Source organism: Dasypus novemcinctus, chromosome 6 (assembly GCF_030445035.2).
Source record: "Dasypus novemcinctus isolate mDasNov1 chromosome 6, mDasNov1.1.hap2, whole genome shotgun sequence".
In the NCBI taxonomy this organism is placed as follows: Eukaryota; Metazoa; Chordata; class Mammalia; order Cingulata; family Dasypodidae; genus Dasypus; species Dasypus novemcinctus.
The window spans coordinates 7,396,012-7,421,610 of record NC_080678.1 but is presented as its reverse complement, the minus strand read 5'-3'; the positions used below and the strand labels follow the sequence as shown (position 1 = coordinate 7,421,610).

The following is a 25,599-nucleotide window of genomic DNA, read 5'->3' as shown; positions in this document are numbered from 1 at the left end:
ATAATTTCATTTTAAAAGTATCTCTAAAATTTGACATCCCTTGGGATTTGTGGTTTTCGCCGTCATTATATAACTGTAAACTCCTGGATGGTAGAGATTGGATAATTCCTTTCAGCTGGCCTGGTCTCCAGCACACTTGGAGGCTGAAGACCACGCCAGCCAGTTGCCAGGAGTTGCCAGGAGTTACCAGTCCGTCTTGGGAAGAAGACAATTCCCAAGGACACCTCTCAAAAGTTTTACTCGGTAAGACTTTTCTTCTTTATTTCCTCGATACATGTTTTCCTCTCTTTGCTAGTAATTAAAAGAATCGTTGGAAATTCTTTCCCAAAGGCTGCCTCTATGCTAGCTAGAGAAAAAGGAAAACACAGAAGCAAAGCTACGGTCCCTTGCAAGCTCTGGGGCCATTTTCGAGGGCCGAGCTCTCTGGAAGTGCAGGTCCCCAGCACGTTATGGAGAGAAGCCAGCAACGGAGCCCCCCACGTGCCCGCCCGTGCTAGCTCAGCCCCGGGGCAGACCCGGCCACCGCCGTAAAACGCTCCGTAAAGCCAGCGGCACCCGAGGCCCAACGCGGGTCTCCGGGTAAAATATTCCCCTCGCCTATCCTGCCCGCGTGTGATTTCTGAGTTGATTAACATTTCATCTCTAGTGTTGTGTTATTATAGGCTTTATGTTTTAATCCATTTTTTACACTGTGGGAAAAGAAAAATATCACTATTCTAGTAATCAAGTTATTCCTGTAAAATCCTAAATAAAATGAGAATTTTATTAAAGATATTTATCTTATACAACAAGAATAAAATCAATTTGCACTGCCAGTCTGGCATCCAGTTACAATAACATTAAAATATACTGTTTTATCCACGGGTGGTGCCTCTTCTCTCTTCAGATTGGTCAATGAGATAGAACAGCACCGCGGACTTCTTTCAAAATATTGGCCTGGCGGCTGGATGTGGAGGAGAGCATTTTTATTGTTAATCAATGCCAATCAATTCTGAGCCTGGACGTTAAATAGGGATCGATACCTCTGGGCTGCAGATGAGATCTGATTTCAATTGGTGAGCAAACCTGCAGAAGTTTTTAATCATAAGGTAAATCAAGACCTGGAACATAAGTCAGATGAATTAATACAGGTTGTGCAGGACCTCTTTGCCACTGAACCAGTACAAGGAAATTTCTGTCATATTTCATTATCACTCTCAGGGCAAGCCGAAGGCAGCGTTTGGGGAGCCTTTTCTTCGTGGAAGAGCTCGAGTGCTCCTCACTCCACGCAGTGAATCCTCACTGCAACTGCAGCCCCCGGCCCGCCGAGTATAGTTATACGTATGCCCCATGAATCTCATTTTATGCGATTAAGATCCATAAAAATTCAATAGCTTTTCTTCTGCAATTCACATTTTACCTGGTGAAATATCATAAGAATTTCATTATCTTTGCAGCTGTTGCCTGGGATCAAGCAAAGGTTATTATCCTCTTCGAAAACACTATAGAATATGTACGAAAATGTCAGGAGAACTGGGCATTTAAAGCTTGATTTTTTGAAAGAAAAACACTGTCTGAAGTTTAGAATAAACTGTACTTGACATTTATGTACCATGATGCATTTCTTGGTAAACTGATTCTGCGAGGAAATTCTTTGAATTCAACTCTGTGACTGGATTGTCAAAGGGAAAGGGGGAAAGTGGCGAGGGGCAGAGGGGAGGCTGGGGGGGGTGGCGAGGATGGAACGAGAGGTGGTGAGGGGGGGGAAACGGCGGGGCGACCCAAAACCAAGGCGCTCCTCGCTGCACACGGGCCGGTCTAGGATTTCCTAACCTTTCAGATAACCATCGCTGGGAAGATAACTCAGGAAAACCGTAACCGATTGCTAAGCTTTAGTCCTATGGATCATTCGGACCCGTTTAAAGCATCTGAAGAAAAATAGGCAGCGCAGAGAAGGTGATTGATCGCAAAGCTCCAAATCAAGCCGATTCGGTAGTCCTGGGCCTCGACTGCGAGGGCTCCATCTATGATGATAAATTAGCATTAGATGGCACCTAATGAGTTTACTAAACATTTGGGATTTGTGCTAATAAACTGGCTGGCTGTGAACTAGCAGAAAGGACGAACAATCCCGGAGCTCCCTCTTATTTCTGTGACATGACAGTTAGACCACGCTTCCAATCTGCGATCAATTCATCATCCCACACCATTGTACATTCTTCACAAAAAGATAATTACTGCTTCCCTGTATCAGAACGCTCATATTTCCTTGGAATTGCAGGTCTTGATAGCAAGCACTGTCACCACTTCCTCCGAGCCCCACCATACAGCTCTATTTATGATCATTATTTTCGCCTAAACAAGCCTTTTTCCTCAACTTGATAACGAAACCTGCTATGATGAGAAGGGAACAGTTAAGACATTGTTTCCTCTGTGGAGTGCTTGTACGTTCAGGGGAGGCCACTGACAAATATTTTATTCAGGGCATTAGTAAAAGTTTCCACTCGTTAGAAGATATCGCTACCATTTCCTTTAAGGGAGAAAAAAAAAAATCCTGTGCCAGGCTCCGATTCGTTAGAAGCCGAAAAGGAGCAAGAGGAGAGGAGAGCAAGGAACGCGACACAGGATAAATCAAAACGTGATTAAAAAGCCCGCGGCAGCCTTAAAGCCCCGCGTCCCCGTCCCCCGCCCGCACGTTGGTAGCTTCTCTCCCCTCCACTGGTCAACTCTGTTTGACCCCCCGGCACACACGATAAATTACCATAACACGCAACCCTGAAACAATGTAAATTAGTGACTGCTCACAGCCTAATAAATGGGAACAAATGTGCGCGGGGCTGGAATGGGGTTCTGGATGCTATAATTGCTGGGAATAATTATCACAGGGCCCCAGGAAGCAGGAGCACTTGTCGTGACAAATACCCCAAACCCAGTAAATACTCTCTCCACGGCAAGACGTACAGCAGCCAAATAATTTTTTCTTCTTAAAGTTAAAATGGGCTCGCATACCTCGCTTTATTCATGATCACGGATGAAAGAAACATTTCTAAAACTATAAAGCACCCCTATGTGCCCCATTACTCCGAGGAAGGCGGCTCGGCTTGTATTTTAAAGCGTTTTCTCCCGCTGTCCTCGGTCTGCCGGCCCCTGGCCGGCCACGTGCCCCGCACACAAGCCTCGGTTCCCAAAAGGAGCGGGAGGGAGAGGGGGCACCGGCCAGGCGGCGGGAGGCGGCGGGACCACGCCTCAGCCCCACCGAGGCGCACCTAGGGATGCGGAGCTGCCGTTTATTAACTTGCATAACTCGTTTATTTGTTCCAAGTAATGATCTTTGGGGAAAGGGTTGTTATATTTAGAACCCGCTTGTCAAATTTAATAAATGGTAGTTATTGCCATTTTTCTTCCTCGGGAAGCACTTCCCCAGAGCACCCCACCTCTCCCTGGGGCCTCCGCCAGCCAAGGACCGATGGGCTGCGCGCCGCTCCGGAACTGATGGCCACTGCCCAGTGGCCGGCTCAGGCGGTGACCTCCGACGGAGGGGACGGGCACCACGTCCAATCCAATCCTCCACTTGCTTCCTAACCCAATCTTCCCGATGTCAAAGGACAAATTGCTTCATTCAGAAAATGGAAATGGACGGGGGGCTCCCCTTGGCGGCCTCGCCGATCGCCAAATATCAAGACAGGAGCGGCCGCGGAGGGGCCGCCCCATCCCGGCATACTGATCTGATTTACAAACCTTTCCTAATGCGAAACAAATGCTGTGGGTGTGAATTCATACTTAACCATAAAAACCCTTGCATTACTCTGTCTCATATTAAATACCACATATAACTCTCAGCAGGTTTTATGCTGTGTTTTACTGTCAGCATGGGCTAAAGCTGGCCTAACATTTTGTTTGACAATTAGGAAAATTTGTAGTTTAATTTATTAAACCAAAAAAGCCAACAACTGCACTGAATGCTGAATTCATTCCATTTTCATGCCACAGTGCGGTATAGTCATCTTCCCGATAATTTAATCAGTTCTCCTTTTACAGCCCGTGCTCTTTAAATATTCCAAAATGGTGTTATTTAGGAAGTGAACCCATGATAAGGAGTAAAACGAATCACACCACCTCATTCTTAGTGAAAAAGTTAAAGTGGTCTCCTAGCTTTGCAAAGGAGCCCGCTGCTAAAAAAAATAATAAAGTAAAATAAAATTTAAAAACCCAGATGTGGCAGGACACGTAAACTTCCACAGTGAGAAACCCCAGAGCGTACTCCAAACACCACACCCGATGCGCTGCAAAATCACCAAGACACAAGAAGGGCACGTGGTACCCAAAAGCCTTTAAGAAGAAAAAAGCGCATTGAAATTTAAGCGGCAGTTATCAGGACACCTTGAATTCTCTATCAGAGGCAGAGTGAGACAGTGTGGCTTCTCCGTGCCCAGAGAAGCCATGCCTCGGAGCCGGCACGGCACAGCCCCTCGAAAACACACGTGCACGGGCTTTAGACGCCGCGGGGGGCTCGGGGACGCCACCCCCTCAAACCAGGATGGGGGGGCCTCCCCGACCACAGCCCCCTGCCAAACAGACCATGTGCGCCTCATTAGGCACATCTGAAAGCAAAGGCGTGCCCGCCCCAGTGCACCCTAATACCCCTACCCCAGCAGGGACTTCGGGGAGGGGGCCCTGCAGGAAAAAACGCCTTCTGCAGAGGACCACCCCACCCAGAGTTGGGGCGACACCGTGACCCCATGCGTACCCCAGAAAGGCGCTGCCCGCTTGGGCCGGAAGCGAGTCGCCCCTCATGCGATGCATCTGTCACCCGGGCCTGCTGCCCAGGGGCCCCGGGAGCTCCACCTCAGCCGCCGCCCCTGCTCCCGGTCAGTGCAAACCGCCGCCGCCTGGGAGGCTGGGAAACTGCCTACGAAACCTCTCTGCCCAGAGGGCCTGTGGGGAGGCTTCCCCGCCACCAGTCGGAGGTTCTTAAGGCAGAAAACCGCCGCCAAGTCCTGTGCTTTGCTGTTGGGTTTGGTCTGAGCATGGCCCCTGCCCAGAGGGCCTGTGGGGAGGCTTCCCCGCCACCAGTCGGAGGTTCTTAAGGCAGAAAACCGCCGCCAAGTCCTGTGCTTTGCTGTTGGGTTTGGTCTGAGCATGGCCCCTGTCCCCAGCTGCTTGCTGCTGAGCAAGGGAAAGGGATACACAGGTGGCGAGGGGTGGAGGGGTGAGGGGTGAGGGTACAGAGTGGAGGGGTGAGGGTGAAGGGGTGAGGCTCGAGGGTGGAGGGCTGAGGGTGGAGGGGTGAGGGTAGAGAGTGGAGGGGTGAGGGTAGAGAGTGGAGGGGTGAGGGTGAAGGGGTGAGGCTCGAGGGTGGAGGGCTGAGGGTGGAGGGGTGGAGGGGTGAGGGTAGAGAGTGGAGGGGTGAGGATGAAGGGGTGAGAATGGAGGGTGAAGGGTAGGGGGTGAGGGTAGAGAGCAGAGGGGTGAGGATGGAGGGGTAGGGTGGAGGGGTGAGGGGTGAGGGTAAAGAGTGGAGGGGTGAGAGTAGAGGGGTGAGGGTGGAGGGGTGAGGGTAGAGAGTGGAGGGGTGAAGATGGAGGGTGGAGGGGTGAAGGGGTGAGGGTGGAGGGATGGAGGGGGAGGAGGGGGAGGGTGGAAGGGGCTGGAGGGGGAGGGGGGCTGGAGGGGGAGGGGGCGGGGGCGGGCAGCGGCTGCAGGCCGAGCTGAGCTGCTGTCTGGCGCAGGCCCGGTCCCCCGCACCCCCAGATGTTGGAGCCGCTGCGCTGCTTTCGGCAGAGACACGCTGGAGCCGACCCCTTCCGCTGGCGGGGCCTGGGCTCGGCTCCCCCGACAGCACACGCTGCCGGCCCCTTCCTTTCCGCACATGCTAAACTCATTTCCTAGTGAGTTATTGGGAGAGCGCCGCGCGGCCCCCTCTGCCGCTTTCAGGCGACGCGGCCAGCTCCATCCATTTCTGGCACCAAGGCCCCTGATGAATTTCGAGTATTTTCTAGCTGAGAAACTTCCAGTGACGGAATTACAGGGGGCAATCTTTTGTTTGTTTTGTTTTTAATGAGTGATTCAAAACCAACTAAAATTAGAGTTTCCCTACACACACACACACAAGCCTCTTCACCCCATTGTTGACAGATTTATAGCATTCACTATTTTGACAGATATAACTGAATAAACTAGTTTTTGGAATAAATAGTTTTGGAAACAGTTTTCTCAAGCTCCTATAATTCGTGGAACGTTAGTTACCCCAAAGTCCAAGAAGCTTATAAAATACCACCAAAAAATGAGGGGGGAAGAAAAAAACCTTAACCCATAAAATTCCTCTGCTTATTTTTCAAAATTATAGCCATATTTTTATTTTACAGCATTAATAATACCAGCATAATGTCTCATTATATAGAGTTTTGACCACAAACATTTTTGGGAGATCTGCTGTTAAGATAAACAAACAAGAGGAGCTTGTGTTCTGGCGAGCTGACGGGAGTGAATGGTTTTCATTTTCTCAGAGTGTAAGCTCTAGAAGCTTTGCCAAGCACAGGTTAAGCTCCTTGAGTTTTCGCTTCCTGTACCCTACTTGTCAATCACTTCCTGGCATCTGCGACGACAATTTCCATCATTAGAGCTTGGAATTTTTATCTCCTCCAACACGTCTCCCATTGCCACACTTAGTCTGAATTCTGATAAATTATTCACCATCTTTGAAAAGTCACCGAAAATCACGGCATCAGGGGAGCCCCTCCACCCAGCCAAGGATCACTGTCCTTCTGGTTTGTCTCCACGAGGCTCCGACGAGGCCAGTTGCCCCCACTTTCTCCGGCGGCCCTCGAAGGCCTCCGGCCAGCCCCAATTACCGTCTGGTGCACAGAGAGTAATTATTTGCTTCCTGGAAGCATGCGTAACAGAACCCTGAGTTTGGGAGGCTTTCCATAAGGTAATCCAATTCATCCACGGCATCCTAACACAATTACAGGCACTGGCAAGAGCTTTGCTTTTCACCTGACCAGGCTGCCGCAGTGGTGCGGGATGGTTTGCGTCAACATACCTCCCGGAGCATCGCTTCTGACAGCCGGGCTCCCGGCTCCTCCCTCCACCCGCCCCCCCCCCCCCGGGCTGCCAGTCGCCAAGGCCGCTCCCCTCCCCAGTGCCAGGCCCAGCAGCCCTGCCGAGACCTCTCCCCTGCACAGCAGCCGAGCAGCCGAGGGGCTTCGGGGAGCCGCAGCCGTCAGCAGGGGCGAGCGGCCCCTGTTAACACTAGACCCCAACTGGCCTGGTGCTCCCCGACCTTCCCCCAGCCAGGCCGCCCCCAGGCCCCCCCCCCCCCCCCCCCGCCCCAGGCCTCCTCCCGCCCCTGCGTCTGCTCGGCCTGGACCGGAGAGGGAGGCCTGGGGCCTGGTGGCGGCTGCCCGTCCCCCGGCCCCGCGCGGGCCATGGCGTTCGCGATGATGGACTAGGGCGGCGAGCGCCCAGATTTAGAACGTGGGATGTAAACTGGATAATCTCGGCGGACGGGGGGAAACACACACAAAGTGGGAACTGTTTCTTGAGTCGCCCGATTTAAAAATGAAAGCATTTCATTGTTACTCGATAATGCAGCTCTTCCTCTTCTGTTTATTTTCAGAAGTTTATGAAAAACATCTTAAAGGATGAATGAACACGCTGAACTTTTTGCCTCTCCCCATCAGTGTGCCCGGGAATAAAACAGCCATTCACACCTGAGCACGGCAACGCCAACTCGGTCCCGCGCCAGCCAAAATCAGATGCTTTGTCGTCACGCCCGTTCCTCTCAAGTACCCCTGCACACGGCCACCTTTCCAGCCGCTGTCTTCCCTGTGCTGGAGCCCCGGCGTACTGAAACACGCCTTGGACCAAAATGCATCTCGAAATGCTCACTCAAAGCCAGTGGAAGGACTGGGGGGTCGTGAGGCCTATTCGATGATAATTATATTCACATCTTTAAGAAAACTGAGAAGGAAAAATTAACACCAAACTATACTGTTTTCATTGCATTATGCAGATGAAATGACAAGTTGTCATTTAAGAAGTTAATAAACAGTCTCCGTTTTGCAGGTTATCCAAATGCTACTGAATAGAAAACCTCGGCTCCCTAAATGATGTGTAATTAAAATTATTTTTAAAATCCTCCTTGACAGGCCGGGGCTTAGCCAAAATGTAAATGACATTAAAGAAGACAATGAATTTAATTTTATTTAATGTCCCTTTTTGCAGATCCTCATTTACATAGCATTTTTAACAAAAGCGTTGACCTTATAAATGCTGGCATTTGTACAGCTTCTGCGAGTTGGATTTAATCACGCTCTCGCAAAGCCATGAGGGAGGAAGCTTTAAGTTCTCTGGTTGGAGATGGAGTAGGAATAAAAACATTGGGACTGGTCAAATGTTTATCCTCCCTGCCTCTGAAAGCAGCCTGACAAGAAGATGTAAAGGACTGGGGAATAACCCAGCGCTGTTTGTAAGGCTTGGTAATAATCATACATAATCGTTTGGAAATATAGCTAATAAAAAATATAATGAGTGTTCAGCAAAATCGGCATTAGGCCCAAATTACATGATATTAATACTTGAACAGGTGCAGAAAGGCGCTTTAAATGAGGTAAATGAATAAAATGTCCCAGAGCACAACTGTGTGTGCTGACAAAAAGTCAATCCCATGAATAATTCAGTGAGTAGGACTGCCAGCAAAGGTCGGCTCTCTTTGACCTTTGTGACAGGAAGTGAAAGGAAACACTGTTGACTAAAAAAAAAAAAAAAAAAAAAAAAACCCACAGAAAGAAAGGAAAATCTCCAATCAGTGTTCGGCTACCATTCTGCAACCACTTTAAAGGTGCAAACTGAAAACGTGTAGATGAATCAAAGTCAAGGCCGGGAGGGGTTTTCCGGGGTGGGGAAGGGCACAGAGTGAAAAGCGAAGGTGGGTAGCTACCCGCCCCCACCTGCAGATAATGTGAGATCACAGACAATGAAAGGTTAAGGAAATAATATTTTTCTACCACCCAATATCAATTATGTATAAAAATCTGAGGTCAGCTGAAAAGTATTTTAAGAGCCCACAGGGTTGAAATTTTGTAACAGCTGTTACATATGACCAAACTTCCCCCCCCCCCCCCCAACGAAAGCTCTTCCAAACTCTGTATGAAGGAAAATGGGATAAACAGATGTCTGGCTTCCACACAGGAAAGGAGGACACACTTGGAATGATAAGTCTCCCCAACCCTATAGACTAATGCCAGATTTCCTGGGGAGGGGGCACTGCCTGCTGCAGGGATGCCAGCAGGCAGGTCGCCTGGGACGCTGCCACTCGACCCGCCCCGTCCAGCCCGCTCCCGCGCGTCAGTCAGGCCCCGCTACCAGGCCTCGCGGTTGGCAACGGTTGGAGCCGCACCCCCGAGTCCACTGAGGCCGAGCCAGCCAGGGGCAAGTACAGTACCGAGGAGGGAGCGGGCCCCCGAACGTCCAGGGGTCCGGGGAGAAGCCTGGGCTGGCGCGAGGGCAGGAGGCGGGCCTGGTGTGGTTTGGGTTTAGCAGCTACACCGACATCCTGTAATCATTTACAGCCCTTGGAATGTATGGGTGAAACAGGAGAGATTTATCTGTGCGGAGCTGGATATGTGGACAATGGGTGTTCCTAATGAAGACCATCTGCTTTTGTGTTTTCCCAGAAAACATTATTCCACTAGGAAAATGATACCCCCGTCCCTTTCAGCAATACCATTTTAAAAGCACGTACATACATGTACACGGGCCGGGACCCGGCACACGCGGGGTGTGTGCGCACACAGGCGCGCACACGCGTCTCTTCCTTTCTTTCGTTTAGCTCTCTGCGGGGCAAAGGGACTTTTTCCTGCAGTATCTCTTTATTGACCACGCTTTTCACTTTACAATGTTATGTTTCTCCTTGGCTGCAGAGGTTGTGTTAGTATTTCAGATACACTGCAGGGTGATTATATGCACGGAGCTATAGAAAAATTGTTGCTCTAGCAATGTTTTATGAGGGGAAAAAAAGTCAACGTAAGTGAAACTTTCTCAATAAATGTAGAGGGTTTCGTAACACGGGGCATCCTTGCTTTTCTCTGCCCGCCCCCCCCCCTTTTTTTTTAATCTGAAGGACCTTCCATATTGTTCATGAGTATTTAATGCTTCTGAACGATAACTAAACTCAACTGGGTAATTAATTGGTTTAAGGCATCCACGTCTCTGGAATGGGATTAGCTTGGGAGGGCAGGAAGCCTCGCTCTCCGTCTCCTCTCACAGCCTCTTTGGCACGCCCGAGGAGGCTCTGTGCACCCATTGATCTCAATTCAGGTCGAAATTATTGGTTTATATCCTCAGGACAAATATGCCTTATCTGGTCAAAGCCTGCTAAATGCATCCAAAGGCCAAACGGAGCCAGCAGAGCACACTGTATGTAAGTCTATAAATTGTATATAGATAGATAGATGGAGAAATTCTTTTTCAAACCAACTAACCAAGTGATACCACTGTTGGTGCGAACCTGTAAACTGGCTCGCCAATTTGATGGGATATTTTATTCTGCAATGCTCATGAGGAAATGTCGGTTCGAAACTCAACAGAAGTAACTAGTTCTAGGTGGAAACCCCCACCCCGCCACGCACGCACACACACAAATGATCATCATCGTGGACCTGAAAGCGCCCGGCTGCCTCCCTCTACTGAGCGCCCTCCCATAGGTGTTTTCCTGTCTCTGAGTAACAAAACTTGCCCTCCCAAATGCTAAACTCTTCTCCTTTTTTCCCCCTAGAAATATGCCTTAAACTGAACATAGTGCCAATACTGCAATCATTTCACAGGGATTTACGGCAGGCAACAAAATGCTAATAGTATTTTGTCATAAGTGTCAGCTCTCTTAAGAATGCTAAAAAGGTACCTTCTATTTGTCATTACACAAAACCGTCCTTACCTTAAAATCCCTAGCATGCAAGGTGATTAAAATTCCTATAAAATTGTCATATCTCTGAATTAGAAGCAGAGCAGATTTTTCATCAATAATTAAGACCTCCAAAGCATTTATGCCAGGCGTAAATGGAGCTTCAATCCTCCTTATTCAAATAAACATGGTAAACCCATTAACCAAATGTTTTTACATCTTTCCCCTCCTCTCATGCTTCCAGAATATCAAATGATAGCACCCTTTGCTTAGATGATAGCGGCACGAGTCATCTGTGGCACGTATTTTAATCAACCAAATCTCAGAGAGCCTTCCTTCAAACAAGACGGAAAGAGTCTACCTCTGCCTATCCGGGGAAGATATTTCCCATCGTATGATTAAATCCTGAGTCATAAAAGTTATTCGAATCGACAGTCAATAAGTGATTGGATGTCACACAAATCCAAAGTGATTTCAAAGGGGAAACACAGCATTCAAAATGTTAGCAGAATCAGCACTGCTCCTTCACTGTGGGGGCATGCTAAAAACCTCACAGTTTAAAAAACAAGTCCTCTTTTTAAAGGTATAAATATCACAGAGTGAAGATAACACAAGAGATGAAACGCTTGGACAATTCTGCATTGAGAGCCAACATGTGCTGCCTTTTACAGCACCCCTCCATTCACAGACAAGATGCCGAGAGCTGCTCAAACACTTTCAGCCCGTGAAAAAAATAAAATAAATTCAGTTACAAGACAACAACCCAAGGCTGTATGATTTCCATAGCCACAACACCAAAGACAAATATAATTACATTGATTCTTGCAGTTTGAGTCCTATAAAGTGTCGAACTTGTTCTCAATTGCCTGAGTGACGGCCACAACTGGTCAGCCCTATTTGATTACTAATAAGAGAGCTGTCCCTTCTGTCAGATACCGAACATTCTCCACTAAGCAAACAGCTATTCCAGCTAGTTAAACATTAGCATTGCTCTCCACTGGTGGCGCATATTTCTTTAGGCTTAACTCATGGACTTTTCCGGGTTTAATTTTTCAGGCACTGGACAGCAAAGTTCATGATCAAAAGATAACTTTGTAATGAAAGCTGCTGAAATTCAACCCCTCTTCAAAACAGTCGAAACCTCTGCTTCACAACACTGGTGTCATATGTACACGCCTAACATTTATTCGATTTGGGTACCAATTTCAAAATCTGCAGTCAATCACACGCTGGAACTTTTGCTGCTCCCCATTGTTAAGAGGAAAAGAAATCCTCCTCTCCCCCAGGTCACCCGCGCCCGGCCACTTGGTTGAGCACTGGGAGAGGAGGCTGGGGTGTTCCGTTGTTTCGGCCCCAGCAGAGGCAAATGCTCGTTACCACTGTTAGGACTAACGACCATCGCCTTAGGAGGATGCAGCCGTGCCCAAGGACAGGATGGATAGCCAGGCCAGGAGCAGCAAACGTAAAGAATGCATACTGCTCCTCTAGTTATGGAAATTAAGGTTGGAAAATGTAACCAGCATGTGTAATTAGTTTCAATTATAACAACTTTGGTTTGTTAGTTACACATTTGCTACTTGACATAAACCGACAGCCACAATTGGAAAAAAATTAGGATACATTTTGCAACTAATTGAGAGCAGATTAAATTCATTCTAACACCGGGCAACAATCACAACAGAACACCACCCAAGTCTCAACTTCAGCTATCACGCGAGATAAAAAATAATGCAAAAATGAAATACTTGTTAACAAATTAGCAAAAAGCATTTTATGACATATCTCCGGGTTTAAAGCCAGCAACTCTCTAGGCATAAAGTGCTCCTCTCAGTGAGAGCAGTGGCAGATGAAACCGCTTCCCTTGACAACTCGCAAGCAATTACTGAATCCCCACGGAGCGAGCCACCAGGTTTCCAAGTCAACCCACCTGTGCACGATAACACACGCGGACAACAAATGGTGCATCGCGCAAGATGAGCTCAGCGCCAGGCTCAGAAATACGGAGCCACTGGAAACCAAGCAAGGCAAAGGGCTTCGCTGTGGCTGCGGTTTTGTTTTGAAAAATAAAGAAGTCATCCTTACCTGTCAATGATTACAGGGTCTGAGGGTGTTTCGTTTCTATTGCCACAACTTTTCTTGTCACAGCACCGGCTGTAGAACAATTGTAAACAGGGACTTTAATATGCATTTCATGCTTTTACGCCCAGCTGGTCATTTTTTCCCTCCCGAGCCTGACAGTGAAGCGGTAGGAGTCAAGAAAAAGAGTTCTCCTGACCAAGGTGGCTTGGCAGATTTAAACCCAGTGAGTTCCTGTGCTCTGTAGCTAAACTTAGGATCCAACTTTCCATGGAAGCAAAAGCGGACCCTATCTGCTAATACTTGGGCCTGTAACCGTGCTCCTATAGAAACTGTGATGCTAAAATATGGAAAACATGTTGTCGGTGTTTGTCTTTGCAGTGAACTGAGGAGAAGCCGAGGCAAGAGGCTGGGGAATAACTTTTCACAGCTTCGGCTTTTGTTTACCTCTAATTGTCAAGCTGTTATTTCTGGAAAAGATGCAAGATGCCACCTTCAACCAATATTTCTTTGGGGCATTTATTAATTATAAGCACAAAAGCATGCATCCATCTATCACCAATTTCTATTGTTCCTTCTCTAAGCCCACCTTAACTCCGTTATTGAAACTTTAATTAAAGCAGAAATGAAACAAAAATGTTATGCTTCTTGCATTTTAAAAAAGCATACTTGTATAATGGTTACATGTCTAAATTAGCTAAATTAACACCATATGGTAGGCAAAGTATATAAAGCCTTTTAAAGCTGACAGCTAAAGTGATTAAAGAAAGTCTACCGTCTTCCACTTACAGCTTAAATCACATCTGTGCGCTTTCTATGTTAATTGCAGTACATGCAGAAGTGGATAATAAAGAAATTCCACTTTATTGGTTGTAATTTATATTTATTACCTGATATGAGAAAAAGTCAGCTTTTGTATATTAGTGCTGTAACAATATGTCTGCTCAGAAATGGCATTTGGGCGGCGGGAGCCATAGCTGGGCACACTCTGCCCCTCAGAGTACGGGGCCTGCTACTGTAGCCTGGGATTCGGCAAAGCAGTTCCTGATCATTCCTTGCAACTATATTTCACGTGCCACACATACGAAGTCAATGATGCATTTTTATTTGCCATGTAGGGGTGAAACTCTTGTGGTAGTTAGAAAAAAAACAGGTGGGAAATTGCTCTTCTGACAGAGCTCTCAAGTAACGCCAGGCCGTCTAACAACAACGTGAAGGACGCCCGGCTGCTCCCGGGATGAGGTTAACTGAGAGAATCACAATCCAATTCTCACATGCACGAGCTCTATCATAAGTACAAAAGAGTTTCCTTGCTCTCAATAACGGAGGAAATTGTGTAGCGGGGGCCGGAGCGCTCGGGAAGGCGGCAGAGGAGAGGTCCCGAGCGCTCTCCCCGCCCGGCCTCCGGCACCGAGGCCTCGCCGCCCCCGTCCGCGCGGTGGCCCGCGGCGCCGCGACACGACCCGCAGGCAGAGCGGCCCTGCCGAGCAGCCGGCCGCGGCGGGGGCCGGCGCGGGGGAAGCCGCGGGCGGTGCCGGCGGCCTGGGCCGCGCGCCTGTCACCCGCTGCCCTTCCCGCAGGCGGGGCGGGGGTGGCGGCGCCGCGACAGGGGCCTGGGCAGTGCCAGCCCGCGCCGAGGCCGCCCGCGCCGGGTCCTCACCTGCACATGATCTCGTGGGTCAGCAGCACGCGGCACATCTCCGGGTTTTTGTCCTGGCCCTCGTAGACGATGGCCTGCGCGGGGCGACAAGCAGAAGGTTAGGCGGTGCCCGCGGCTCGCGGCGCCGAAGGGTTCGGGGCGCTCGGGTCGCGCGGGCGCAGGTGCACGGGCCAGGGCGGGGGAGCCGCGCCCCCGGGCCCCCGCGCCGCCGCCCGGGCAGGGCTCCGCGGCCTCCGGGCCTCCTCCCCTGGCCGGGGGCCTTGGGCTCCGGGAGGCGCTGGCGGCGCGCAGCGCACGGGCAGAGGAGGCCGGGGCTCCCAAGCCTCTCGGCCGCCCGGGCCGCCGCCGCCGGGCCATTGTCTACACCGCGATCCAGTCTGCGCGCTGCCAGGCGCCGAGCAGAAGGCGCCGCCACCGCCGCGGCGGGGAAGGCCCGCGGGGCGCAGAGGCCGGGTGCTCGGGGCCGGCGGCTGCGCGCGGCGGGGCCCGGCCAGGCGGGGAGACCGTGTGCCCGCTCCCCGCGGCCGCACACCCGCGTGGCCGCCCAGGGCAGGCCGCCCCGAGCCGCGGGGCCGCCCCCCAGGCAGGCACCCTGCGGGCCGCGCCGCGGGACTCGGCGGCGAGCTCCAGGGCGCACGTGGCCGCGCCGGGCCGGGGCGTCGCGGGCGCCCCGCAGGATTGCCCGCGCCCCGGGGCGCCCGAGCCCGCGCGCCCACGTGCTCCTCGCCGGATGATATTTGGAAAGAAAGTGCTAATGGCCAATCTGGTGTTTATTTTGAAACTGCTAACAATGATTTTTCTCCGGTAAAAAGGCAGTGTCTGCGCGCACGCTCGGGTGGGCCTTGAGCAGGGCCTCAGCCAGATGGCGGGGAGCTCTAGGTGCGCTCCCGGCAGGCTCTACCCGCCTCCGCCGCCCGCGCCCCGCGCCGCCCGGCCTCCGCCGCCGTCTCGCTGACACCCAGCGACACAAAAACCCAGCCGCCGGGGGAGGAGCGGGCCGGCGGCGCGGAGGAGGCCAGGAGCCGCGAGCTCCCGGCAGAAAATTCCACGCGCGGGGGAGGGGAGCCCCCTCTCCGGTTCCCGCCCCCCCACACACACACACCCACCCCTAGAAATTATCTGAAAATTACTTCCAACCTCCTCGGGCCACTTCTGACACTTGCCTCCACTTCGAGGAGGACAAAGCCTTTTCTCTAGAAAGCTCGGGGCTGCCCTCCCGGGAGGAAGGACGCGTCGCTGCCAGCCCCTCTTCCCCAGCCTCCCATCCGGACCCGCTGGAACCACGAAGTGTCACCGCAGGCCAGCGAGCAGCTCCGGGCGGCAGCGTGCCGGCTGCGGCGGTACCAGTGCCTCCGAGAGCGCGGCTGATCCTCCGGTGCCTCCCTGTATTTATATTTGATTTATTTTTTATTTTGTAGCACAAACAGAAATCCATAAACTGTCGGTTCAGCGCCATTGACTCTTTGATCAGTTACTGGGCTATTTCTTTCTTTCTTTTTTTCCCATCCCTTCCCCGTCAGTGAGAGGAGATTAAATGCCTTTATTTCCAGCCCTGTTTATACTGCCAAGGTACAGGGCTAAATGAACAATAAAAGTGTACTGAAAACGGAGCCTCTTCCTTCTTGAAGCGGCACAGGGAAACTTAGCACTGCCTACACAAACCTCTTAATTAGACCACAGCGATTTCCGAAAACATTTAGCCATTATATACAAAGGAAATAAAAGCACCCAGTTGAGGGGCCGGCCTGAGTTACACAGGCTTCCCTGAATGCCAGGGAAATAATTTCCAAAGGGCACACCGCCTGTGTCTTTGTCAGAAAGACCTTAGTTTACCTGTCAGATCTGCTTTACTCTAAGAGAAAACCACACTGTTTTACGGCTGCGGACATTAAAATCTCACGCGCTCACTACCGACAGACAAACTTTTTAAAGGGGAAATAAAATCGGAAAACTAATTGCATGCAGAGTGGGAAGCAGGCTTGCTGAGCTGCAGGAAACTGGAAGGGAGTTCTTTTTCACTTGGCTTACAATTCTGAAAGTTAGCATCAAAAATGAAGAAGCTACTTTCATTTCCAAGGGGTAAGTTCATCTTGAAACTATATTTTAAAAATCAACCTGTTTCCCACTGATTTAATTTGCACATTGGGCTTGCCCCCCACACACACACTCTCTCTATTTTCAGGAATGCAAAAAGCCTCTATAAACAACAAAAACAACAACGTGCCACCCAGCACAAAACCAGCAGCCAATCGACTACACAGTGTCAAAGAGAAATGAAGCGCTTTCTGCACTTAATCACATTACTGATAGCCAATAGTTATCATCGGAAAAGTTGACCAAGACAGGTTAAATAATTTAATAAGGAACCTCTTGTAATTATGTTATTTACAAGGTATGACAGAGAGTGTGAGCGGCAGCAGCAGCAGCTCCCAGAGCAATGGACAGGTTTGGGTGACCCCTGGAGCTTGCAGCTTGAATTATGGAGATGGGGGGCTGAGAGGTGAAGATGGGCTCGAGGAGAACAAGGCGACTTTTCACCCCAACACATTTAACTTTTAAATCCAAATAAGTGTCTCATGTTACCAGACCATCACACTGGAGAGGAGGAAGAAAAAAAAAGAACTAATCAAGTCCCACTCAAGGGGCTTTGGAGAGGAGTTAGTTGCCTTTGTTACAGGAAAAAAAAAATCAATGAAATGATTCCAAGCAAAGAGAGAAACGTTTAAAAGTAAGCAAGAAGAGGGGATCTTTACATTTTTCTGTCAAATATGAATTGCCAAAATTAATGAAGACAGAATATGATTCCAATCACAAACCATTTAATAAAGCATAGATGTCCTGTCCTAATGACAACGTAAAACTCTTTAACCAATAGCTTAATTTATTCTAAGAAACAAGGAATTCTAATCAGCAAGTCGAGGAAGCTAAAGGAAAACCAAAGTCAAGAGTTCCATTCACCGGTCCTCTTGCTTCTGAACCCCAGGACAACCTGGCTGGCCCCTTAAAACTAGGAGAGGGTGTAAACTTTCTCACCTGTTTGGTCATTGAGTCTATGAGGCGAACATACAGATCCTGTTCCGTTCTGACTCCTGGGGGAAAAAAAAAGAGAGAGACAAACGCTCATCAGGATTTCAGCTCCGCACCTCAGAAGGCACGGGGTGCCCGAAGTCCTTAACTCAGGGGTGCTGCCACTCCCATGCAGCAAAACTTGGGGCAACCCCTTTAGAATGTGAGAAAGAGAACCCCGTCACTTGTGTGTGTGTGTGTGTGTGTGTGTGTGTGTTTCCCCTTCTCTTAACTGAGGCCCTTAAGACTCCTAAGGTTTGCATTTAAAGGTGCCAGAAATCTGCACTGGGCAGCAGGAGAGCAGGCCTGTGGCTGAGCACCAGGCCCGTGTGGTCTTTTATTTTTAGAAAACAGAAGGCACGAAATGGAAACTGAGTGAGAGTCTGAACTCTTTCTAACGCCTCTCGAGGATTTTTTTTTTTTTTTTTTTTTTGCGACTCCTGCACAGGAAGTAAGTTACTCCCGGTTTATGGAGCTACCCCCATCCCAATAATTAACATTAATTTGCAAAATTGAAAAAAGTCACTTAAAAGTGATGTCCCGCTGGCGCCCGCATCGATCTCCTTTTTACTTTCTACTTCGAGCCCCACCGGTTAATCATGTGAAGTGCCATCGACTTATTGATCGTTGATGTTTTGTTTTCCTTCTGTGCCATGAGAAGATTTCGTGTTTACATCCATGTCATTTTAATCTCAAAATCTTTACGCGCCTCCGCCGCCCGGGCCGAGCGCGCGGGGCGGCCGCAGGCCCCGCGTCCACTCACCGTTGCTGTAGAGCAGCTGGAGTTTGTAATGGATGCCGTTGTTGGTCTTCTCGTTGTTGGGCTCCTGGAAGTAACGACAAACACCGCGCTGAGCGTGCCCGCCGCCACCGCGGCCCCGAGGCCTCCCCCGGGCCGGGCCCGGGCCGGCCGCGGCGCGCCGAGGCCCCTCTCCCCGGCCGAGGCCGGCGTCCTGCCCGCCCCGAGCGAGGCCGCGGGCGCCGGGAGCAGGCCGCGCGGCGGCGGGGCCCGCACGTGGCGGCGGCGGGGTGGCCGGGCCGGGCGGCGCCGGGGCGGGCGGGGACGCGGCGGGCGGGGGGGGGGGGGGGCGGCGGCACTTACTTTCTCTTTCTCCACAAAGTCCACGAAGGCCGTGCGCTCGATCTCCACCGGCTGCCCCTGCCTGTCGTAGAGCGCCAGCACGAAGTGGAAGAAATTGGATTTCCGCAGGTTGGAAGGCGGCTGCTTCTCGAAGTGCGCCCGCGCCAGCCCCACGCCGCTGCGGGAGGAAAGAGAGCGCGGCGCGGTGAGGACGCGGCGCGGCGGCCCGCAGGGGCGCGGGGCCGGGCCGGGGGCCGCCGCCTACGTACCTCTGCGCGGCCGTGTTGGCGTCCACCACGCCCGCCGTGTGCATCCACGAGCGCACCGGGTTCATGCCGCTGCCCAGCGGCTCCTCCTTCATGGTCGTGCCCCCGCGCGGAATATTCTCCTGGATCCCAAACATGAACCCTGCTGGCGGCGGCCGCGGCTCCCGGCCGAAGGCGCTCCCGCGGGCGGCGGCGCTCGGGGCTCGGCGGCGGGCGGCGGTCGTGGCCGCGCTCGCCCTGCTGCTCGGCGCCTGCGGTCCGGCCCGCCGCCGGCTTCAGCCCGTCCCGGGCACGGGCGACATACACCGGCGGCCGGCGCTCCGGACGGCCGGGGGCGCGGAGGCGGCGACACCGGCGGCGACACGGGCGGCGGCGGCGGCGCTTCGGAGGCGCAGGACGCGGCGGCCGCGGCGGCGCTGGTTGTTGTTGTTTGCAGGGCGCGCTCAACGTGGTGTCATCCTAGCCCGGCGCCGGCCGCGGCTGCAGGACACTGCGGGATCGCCCGCTTCTGGCGCGGCCCGCCTGCTCCAAAGACAAATAAACGGGGCAGTGAGTGCCGCGGCGCAGTCCCGGGCGCAGGCGGGGCGCGGCGGGCCTGGAGCGGCGCGCGCAGCGGACGGAGGCGCACAAAACTCAGCCCTCTCTCCCCGAGGAATGGACCCTTTCCCGGGAGCCAAAACTCGAAGCCCCCGGGAGCGGCGCTGTCAGAGGGTGACGTCGGGGGGCGGCGCCTGCGCCATATATGGGAGCGGCCGCCCCTCGCCGCGCCCCTCGCCGCCGCCGCCGCCGCCGCGCTCGCCGACTGACTGCCTGACGGCGCCGCGAGCCGGCCCGAGCCCCGCGAGCCCCGCGAGCCCCGCCGCCGCCCCGCGCCACCGAGCGCCGCCGCCGCCCCCGGCCACGCGCCGCCACTCGTGGTGCCCGGCCGCGGCCGAGGAAGTTCTGGCTCGCCCAAATAAATCGTGCAAAGAAACCAAGGCAGCCAGTGCACAGCCGCAGCTCGGCCCCCGAGTGCCCCCGTCAAAAGCAGCCACACGGTCAAAGCCCGGTGGGCAGGGGGCTTAATAAAAAAAACAAAAAACACAAAACCGCCGGGACGCCCCAAGTCGCCCGAACACAGGCAGTGAAGGCGGCAGGGGCCGCAGCTCGCCCTGGGGCCGCCCAAAGGGCAAAGGAGGAAGAGGCCGGCAGGCCGAGGGGCGCGGGGGTGGCCGAGGGACGCGGGCTGCAGAGTGCGCGGCGACGGCCCAAGCTCCCGGGCCCGGAGGGGCGCAGCCTGCTTTCTCCGCAGACCTCAGGCCGCTGCGGGGCGGGCCCGGCCCCCGTGTGAGCCCCTCCGGGCGCCCTCGCGGAAGCCGCCGAGGGCCGGGCCGGGGACCCACGTCGGAGGCCGGCTCTGCCAGATGCTCCCTCTCCCCTCGCGGCCACTGGAGACCCGAGTCCTCGGCCTCCTGTCCTTAGGCACCGAGAGTGGGCGGGTGACAAAGAAGGCTTTGGGCGCCCCGGGCCGCCGGGAAGCGCGCCGGCCCTCTCCCGCACCCCGCAGCGTGCGTGGGGAGTCGCGCTGCGCGCCCTGCGCGGTGGCTAGACCTCCCTGGCGCCAGGCGCTCTAAAAGCCGAGCGGCCGCCGCGGGCGCGCCAGCCCTGCCCCTGGTGCCGCCGGGCCCTGCGAGCGCGCGGCTTCTGCACCTGGTTTCGAGGAATCTGGAGCGCGGCGGGGCGCGGGCAGCGCGTGGGCCAGGCGGGCCGGGCTCCTGCAGCGGGGACTCGGCGCCCAGGCGCGCGGGCCGCCCGAAGGACGTATGCGCTGCCCGGAGCGGAGACCCAGGGGACAGGCAGGAACTGTCCCGGGCACTTCCCTGCCGAGAGAAATCAGGCCCCTTTGATTATTAAAAAAGAAAAAAAGAAAAAAGGTTTCCGGACGCCAGAGGGTTGCGGGACAGCTTCTCACGCCCGGTCTCGGGCCGCACTCTCTATTCGTGAATGGGCTGCGTGTGTACGTTAATATTTTAATTAATCGGGAAAATCGAAGTCCGATTTACGTTATCTGGGGAGCCCCGCGTCTCTTCGAAGGGGTGAGGAAAAAAAGATGTGTTAGAAAGCAATCTATTTTGCTGGTGTTGGGGGTTAATGACTATTGCCAAAGATAAGTGAATTATCAAAGCTGTTGCGCCAGTCCCATCTCAAAATCCATTACGGTGTCGGCAGTCTAATTAAATACGTAAGTATAATAAAATCATATTTTATGACTATTTGAGGGTAATGAGATTAGTCTTTAGAAGCGATCGCCACATATTAAAGATGCCACTGTCTATAGAATGTTAATAACCTTAAATCAAAGTGTATGGAAACTATTCACGATAAATTAAAAGAAATTTTCTGTCTTCCTAATAAGCCCAGCTCTTCACTCCCGGCCGAGCCCAATACAGGAGGGCACATGCTCCTCGTGGAGGGACAATGCAAAACAAAGTTGGCCCTCGGTGGAGGGTGGGGTTGAGAAATCGCTTTGTCTCTGCGTGTTTGGCTGCTTGGGGGCTCACGCAGGGCGAGCGGCCAGGCGAGCGTTATTGTCAGAATATGCAAAGTGCCTTTTCGGGAAAGATGAAGTTGGAAATAGGAAACAATGCTTCCTTTGTGGCACACTTCCTAAAACGCCCTGCCCGGGCTGGAGGTGCCCCTTCCTTGCGCTAACGAAAGTATCACGCTTAAAATCATTTACAGTATCTTTAATTCAGATTACACGCGCCAAGGCGATTTAAATCTGATTACCAAATTAGAAGGTTTAAAAACAAATCCTTCTAAATCTGATACTGTTGACTAAAGAGGGAAAAAAAGTTCTATAAGCCCATTGCAAAAGGTAACGATCCTGCCCCAGAAAGAAAAGGGGTTTTAAACCTTTTTGACAACAAATGCAGCTGCCCCACTATTTTGGACGATATTAAGCGAAAATGAATGCAAATCTGTGCTCAGCAGCCATCTGGCCCGAAATGGGGGAATCAGCTGCTCTCACAACAGGCTCGGAGGCTGAATCCATTTCAGCTCATTTTCTAGATCATCTGGTCCCGCACCCAAAGCGTGGAAAATACGGTCTTTATCATTCACCAACTTTATCTTTTTTGTCACTCCACTGCTGGCTCTGGGCTTCGGGCAAGGGACTCACAGCCCAGGAAGGGTCTCCACCCAGGCCTGCTGCGTGGCAGCCTGGGAGGGCAGACCCCTCCACCCCCACCGCAGCCGGGGTCTCGGCTTTAGTGGGGCGGGAGCAGCAGCGGAGGGAAGCGAGGGACAGAGCACCCTAGGCCGGGGAGAGGGCTGCAGGTCATTTCCTGGATGTCCTCTAAGATACAGGGAGCGTGTCCCTGCGCCCGGCCGCCTCTCTCGGGAGCCCTGCCCCCAGCGCTCCTCCCTTGCCGTGGAGCTCCGGCGCCAGGCTGGGGGGCTGGGGGGCTGGGGGCTGCGGAGGGCAGCGTTGGCACTTTGGAAGTTTTGCAGGCCAGCCTCCACGCACTGGGCGCCCCCAGGGGCCGGGGCGGGGCCTGACCTTCGGCAGGGGACCCCGCGGGCCGCGCCGGCAGCGGTGGCAGCTCAGGGCCCCGCGCCCAACGCGATTTGCACGGGTGGCCCTCGCGCCGCCGCCGCCGCCTCGCCGCCGCCGCCGCCGCCTCCTCGGAGGGTGGGAAGTGTTCCTTTTGTGCGGATTTACGGGGAGAGGTTCAATGAGCCCCCTCGCATTTGCATTTAAATAGCGGCATCAAGCGCTTCGCGTGCCACACACCAGTGGGCTCCCAGATGTCACGCTGGAGTCAGTCAGATGGCCAGTGCCCAGCTGTCCTCCCCACGTCGTGCCGGAGCAGGCAGTGACCTTAAAGAGACAGCGCCCCGCCGCCCCTGGCGCCCAGGGCCGAGAGCGGCGTGCAGGGCGCGGGGATCCAGGCTGCGGGGGCGCTCGGGCCGCTGACCCGCGGTGCTACCCGAGGCCAGGCCGGGCAGTCCACCTGCGCAGGGCCCGCACCTAGGTCCAGCCCGGTCTGCCCGCCTAGCCGCACAGTGCCCAGTGCCCCGGTCGCCCCGCGCACCGCGGTCCTGCGCCCGCTCCCACTACACACCGGCGGGGATGGGGGGCAGTTCCCCGCGCGCCAAGGAGCTTCCCCTTCACACTTCCCCAGTCCCGGATCCCACTGCTGGGTGGTACAAGGCCCAGGGTGGTGCCGGCCTCCGAGCCACCCAGAAAATTCAGCCAATCCGGGGACCCAAGGCGCCAGGCCCACCCTGGTGTGGGCGTCGGCCCAGCGTCCAGAACGGCGGCGCACGTCCCTTCCTGCCTGCGGCCGGCCCGGGGCTCCGCCGACCTCCCTACCAGCCTTCCGAGGAGTAATAAACTCCATTGCCGCCGTCGATAAGCCCGGGCTGGGGGTTCCTGGAAGCACAGCCCCTTGGGGGATCAGGAGCTGCGTGAGCTGCGCGGGCCTGCCGGTCGCCGCGTGCCCCGAGGACCCGCGGCCGCAGGCCCAGGACGCGCGGTCATGCCCCTCGGAGGCCTCCGGAGAGCGGAGAGCCACAGCGCCGAAGGCACACCGTTCGCGTCCCCGCCGCCAGTGCGGAGGTGCCGGCGCCGCCCGCCCCCACGTCCTCCGCGCCCGGGGTCACGCACAAACCGCGCGGACTGCGGGGCCTCCAGCCCTGCCGGGGCCCGGGGTCTAGGCCTGGCGCCGCGCAGCGGCAGGGGCCAGGGAAGGAACCGGAAAAAGGGGAAGCTAACCTGAACCTGCGCCCCGGTAGGAAAAAAAAAGGGCCGGGAGAGCCGGGGAATCGGGGTAATCTGGAGGGACGCCCTAGAAACCCCCTTGCACCGCAAGATCGGGTGAAGAGGCCGCGGGGTCACCCTGGCCGGTGGCGGGGAATCAAGGGCCACCCCAACCTGTTAGTTGAGAACAAAGGGGGGCGACCCAGTTCGGGTGGGGTTTCCAGGCGCAGAGACCGAAGCCGCGGGGCTCTCGGGAGGCGGAGAACGGCTGAGCGCCCACCGGCCCACGCGCCCGCCAGTCCTCGGAGGCAGGTAGCTGGCCACGCCGCCCGCTTCTCCCGAGCGCTGAAGGCCGGAGGCCTGGCTGGGTTCGCTGGTGAAGAGCGAAAGCTGAAGGGTGGCAGACCCCTGTTCCCTACCCCCCTCCTCCCCAAGCCCCCCGTATTTCTTCGGTGTGGCCATGATTCCTGCGGCCCTACCCTGGAGAACCGAAGAACGCTCCTTCTCCCGGTGAGGCCTGCCGAGGCGGCCAACTTTGACAAACAGCGCCTCCTGGGGTGGGAAGAGTGGAGTGCCGCCGCGCGGCCGAGCCCCTGGGCTCCCACCCACCCTCGGCAGGTGGCCGCCGGGGTTCCCCTCCCCGGCCCAGCAGCTGGGCTGCGGCTCCGGCGCGTCGGGCGGGCGCACCTAGGCCTCTCTGACCCGGTGACCCCAGGGGCGCCCAGCAACCGCCACCCGCCGCTGGGTCCTAATTGCCGCCCACGTGCGCCTCCAAGAGCCCGGCCCGGCGGGCCCCGGGCCCCGGCGGCGAGCGCCGCGCCCACGCTCTTGCTGGCGGGAAACGCGCGCTCCACGCGCCCTGCCCCGCGGGGGTCGCGGGCACCACCAGACCCTCACTCAGCCCTGCCCCGGAGGACCCAGGGCGCTCCAGAGCCGGGCCAAAAACGCCGGGCGCGCCCCGGCCCCTGCAGCGCGCGACACTGGAAGGGAAGCGAGGTTAATTATCGCCTCCTGGTCCTAACTCTTCCCTGGTTCCTCTGGTCACTTCGGCTGACATTGCCCGCCCCCGCCCCCCATTTCGAGTCGGTCCCGCGGGCTGTTCACCCGCAGCGAGTCTCAATCAGACGCTCCGTGGTGCGAGTTGGGCTTGTCCCAACGCACCTTGCAACCGTAAAGGTTGCCTCTCTAGAAACGCTCGGGAAGAGCTGCTGAGCTGGGAAAGGCAGCCGGTGCGGGCCAGGGTCCCGCGCACCCGAAAAGGTGCGGCGGTTTAGCAACAAGCTGGAATTTCCCGAGCCGCGTTCGGCCGCGCCCCGAAGGAGGTCGGGCCGGAAAGCTTCAGGGCCCTCGGCGCCCGCCCCCGTCAGTTTACAAAGCAAACTTTCCTCAGAGAAGTTTCTAGATGGAACGCGGCGCAAAGAGCGCCAATCAACACCTAAACACCCCCAAACTGCCTAAACATGGATCGATCAGATCATTTCAAATATTATAATTGGCTTTAATTAAACACACTGCGTTCTAATTAACTCTGAAATTTTAGCATGCTTTGGGACACTGATGTCTGATTTGATATTGTCAGTCCAGATGTCCTAATAAAATTCAATCCTCCACTCAAGACTTCAACATTCACTAAGAACAAAATGCAAATTAAATGTAAAACCCAAAGTATCGCCAAAGGTATAATCAAGAAAGGTGTCTCAAAACTTCTCACTTTTTATTACGCAGTAGTTTTAAAAAAAAAATGCAGATTACAGATTACATCCTAACAAGCCCTCTCCAGCAGACCGTAAATCTTAACTCTTTCCTGGACGGGGATGGAACGCC

At 54.4% G+C, this 25,599-nt stretch overlaps 1 protein-coding gene across 8 annotated transcripts in view; it reads right to left on the bottom strand.

The window, feature by feature from the left end:
- EBF3 (EBF transcription factor 3) overlaps positions 1-19,620 on the bottom strand; it is a 118,503-nt gene extending 98,883 nt beyond the window's left edge. For 4 of the 8 annotated variants that reach the window (XM_058298127.1, XM_058298128.1, XM_058298129.1 and 1 more), the window contains exons 1-6: positions 19,035-19,620; positions 18,787-18,943; positions 18,448-18,511; positions 17,652-17,707; positions 14,619-14,692; positions 12,965-13,033 (exon numbers count right to left, since the gene is read on the bottom strand). In XM_058298127.1, the coding sequence (XP_058154110.1) occupies positions 12,965-13,033; positions 14,619-14,692; positions 17,652-17,707; positions 18,448-18,511; positions 18,787-18,943; positions 19,035-19,168 (554 nt within the window). In that variant the 5' untranslated portion in view covers positions 19,169-19,620. The remainder of the gene's footprint in view (positions 1-12,964; positions 13,034-14,618; positions 14,693-17,651; positions 17,708-18,447; positions 18,512-18,786; positions 18,944-19,034) is intronic. The other 4 variants (XM_058298132.2, XM_058298130.2, XM_058298131.2 and 1 more) reach the window with 1 other exon arrangement.
- Between the last annotated feature and the right edge of the window lie 5,979 nt (positions 19,621-25,599).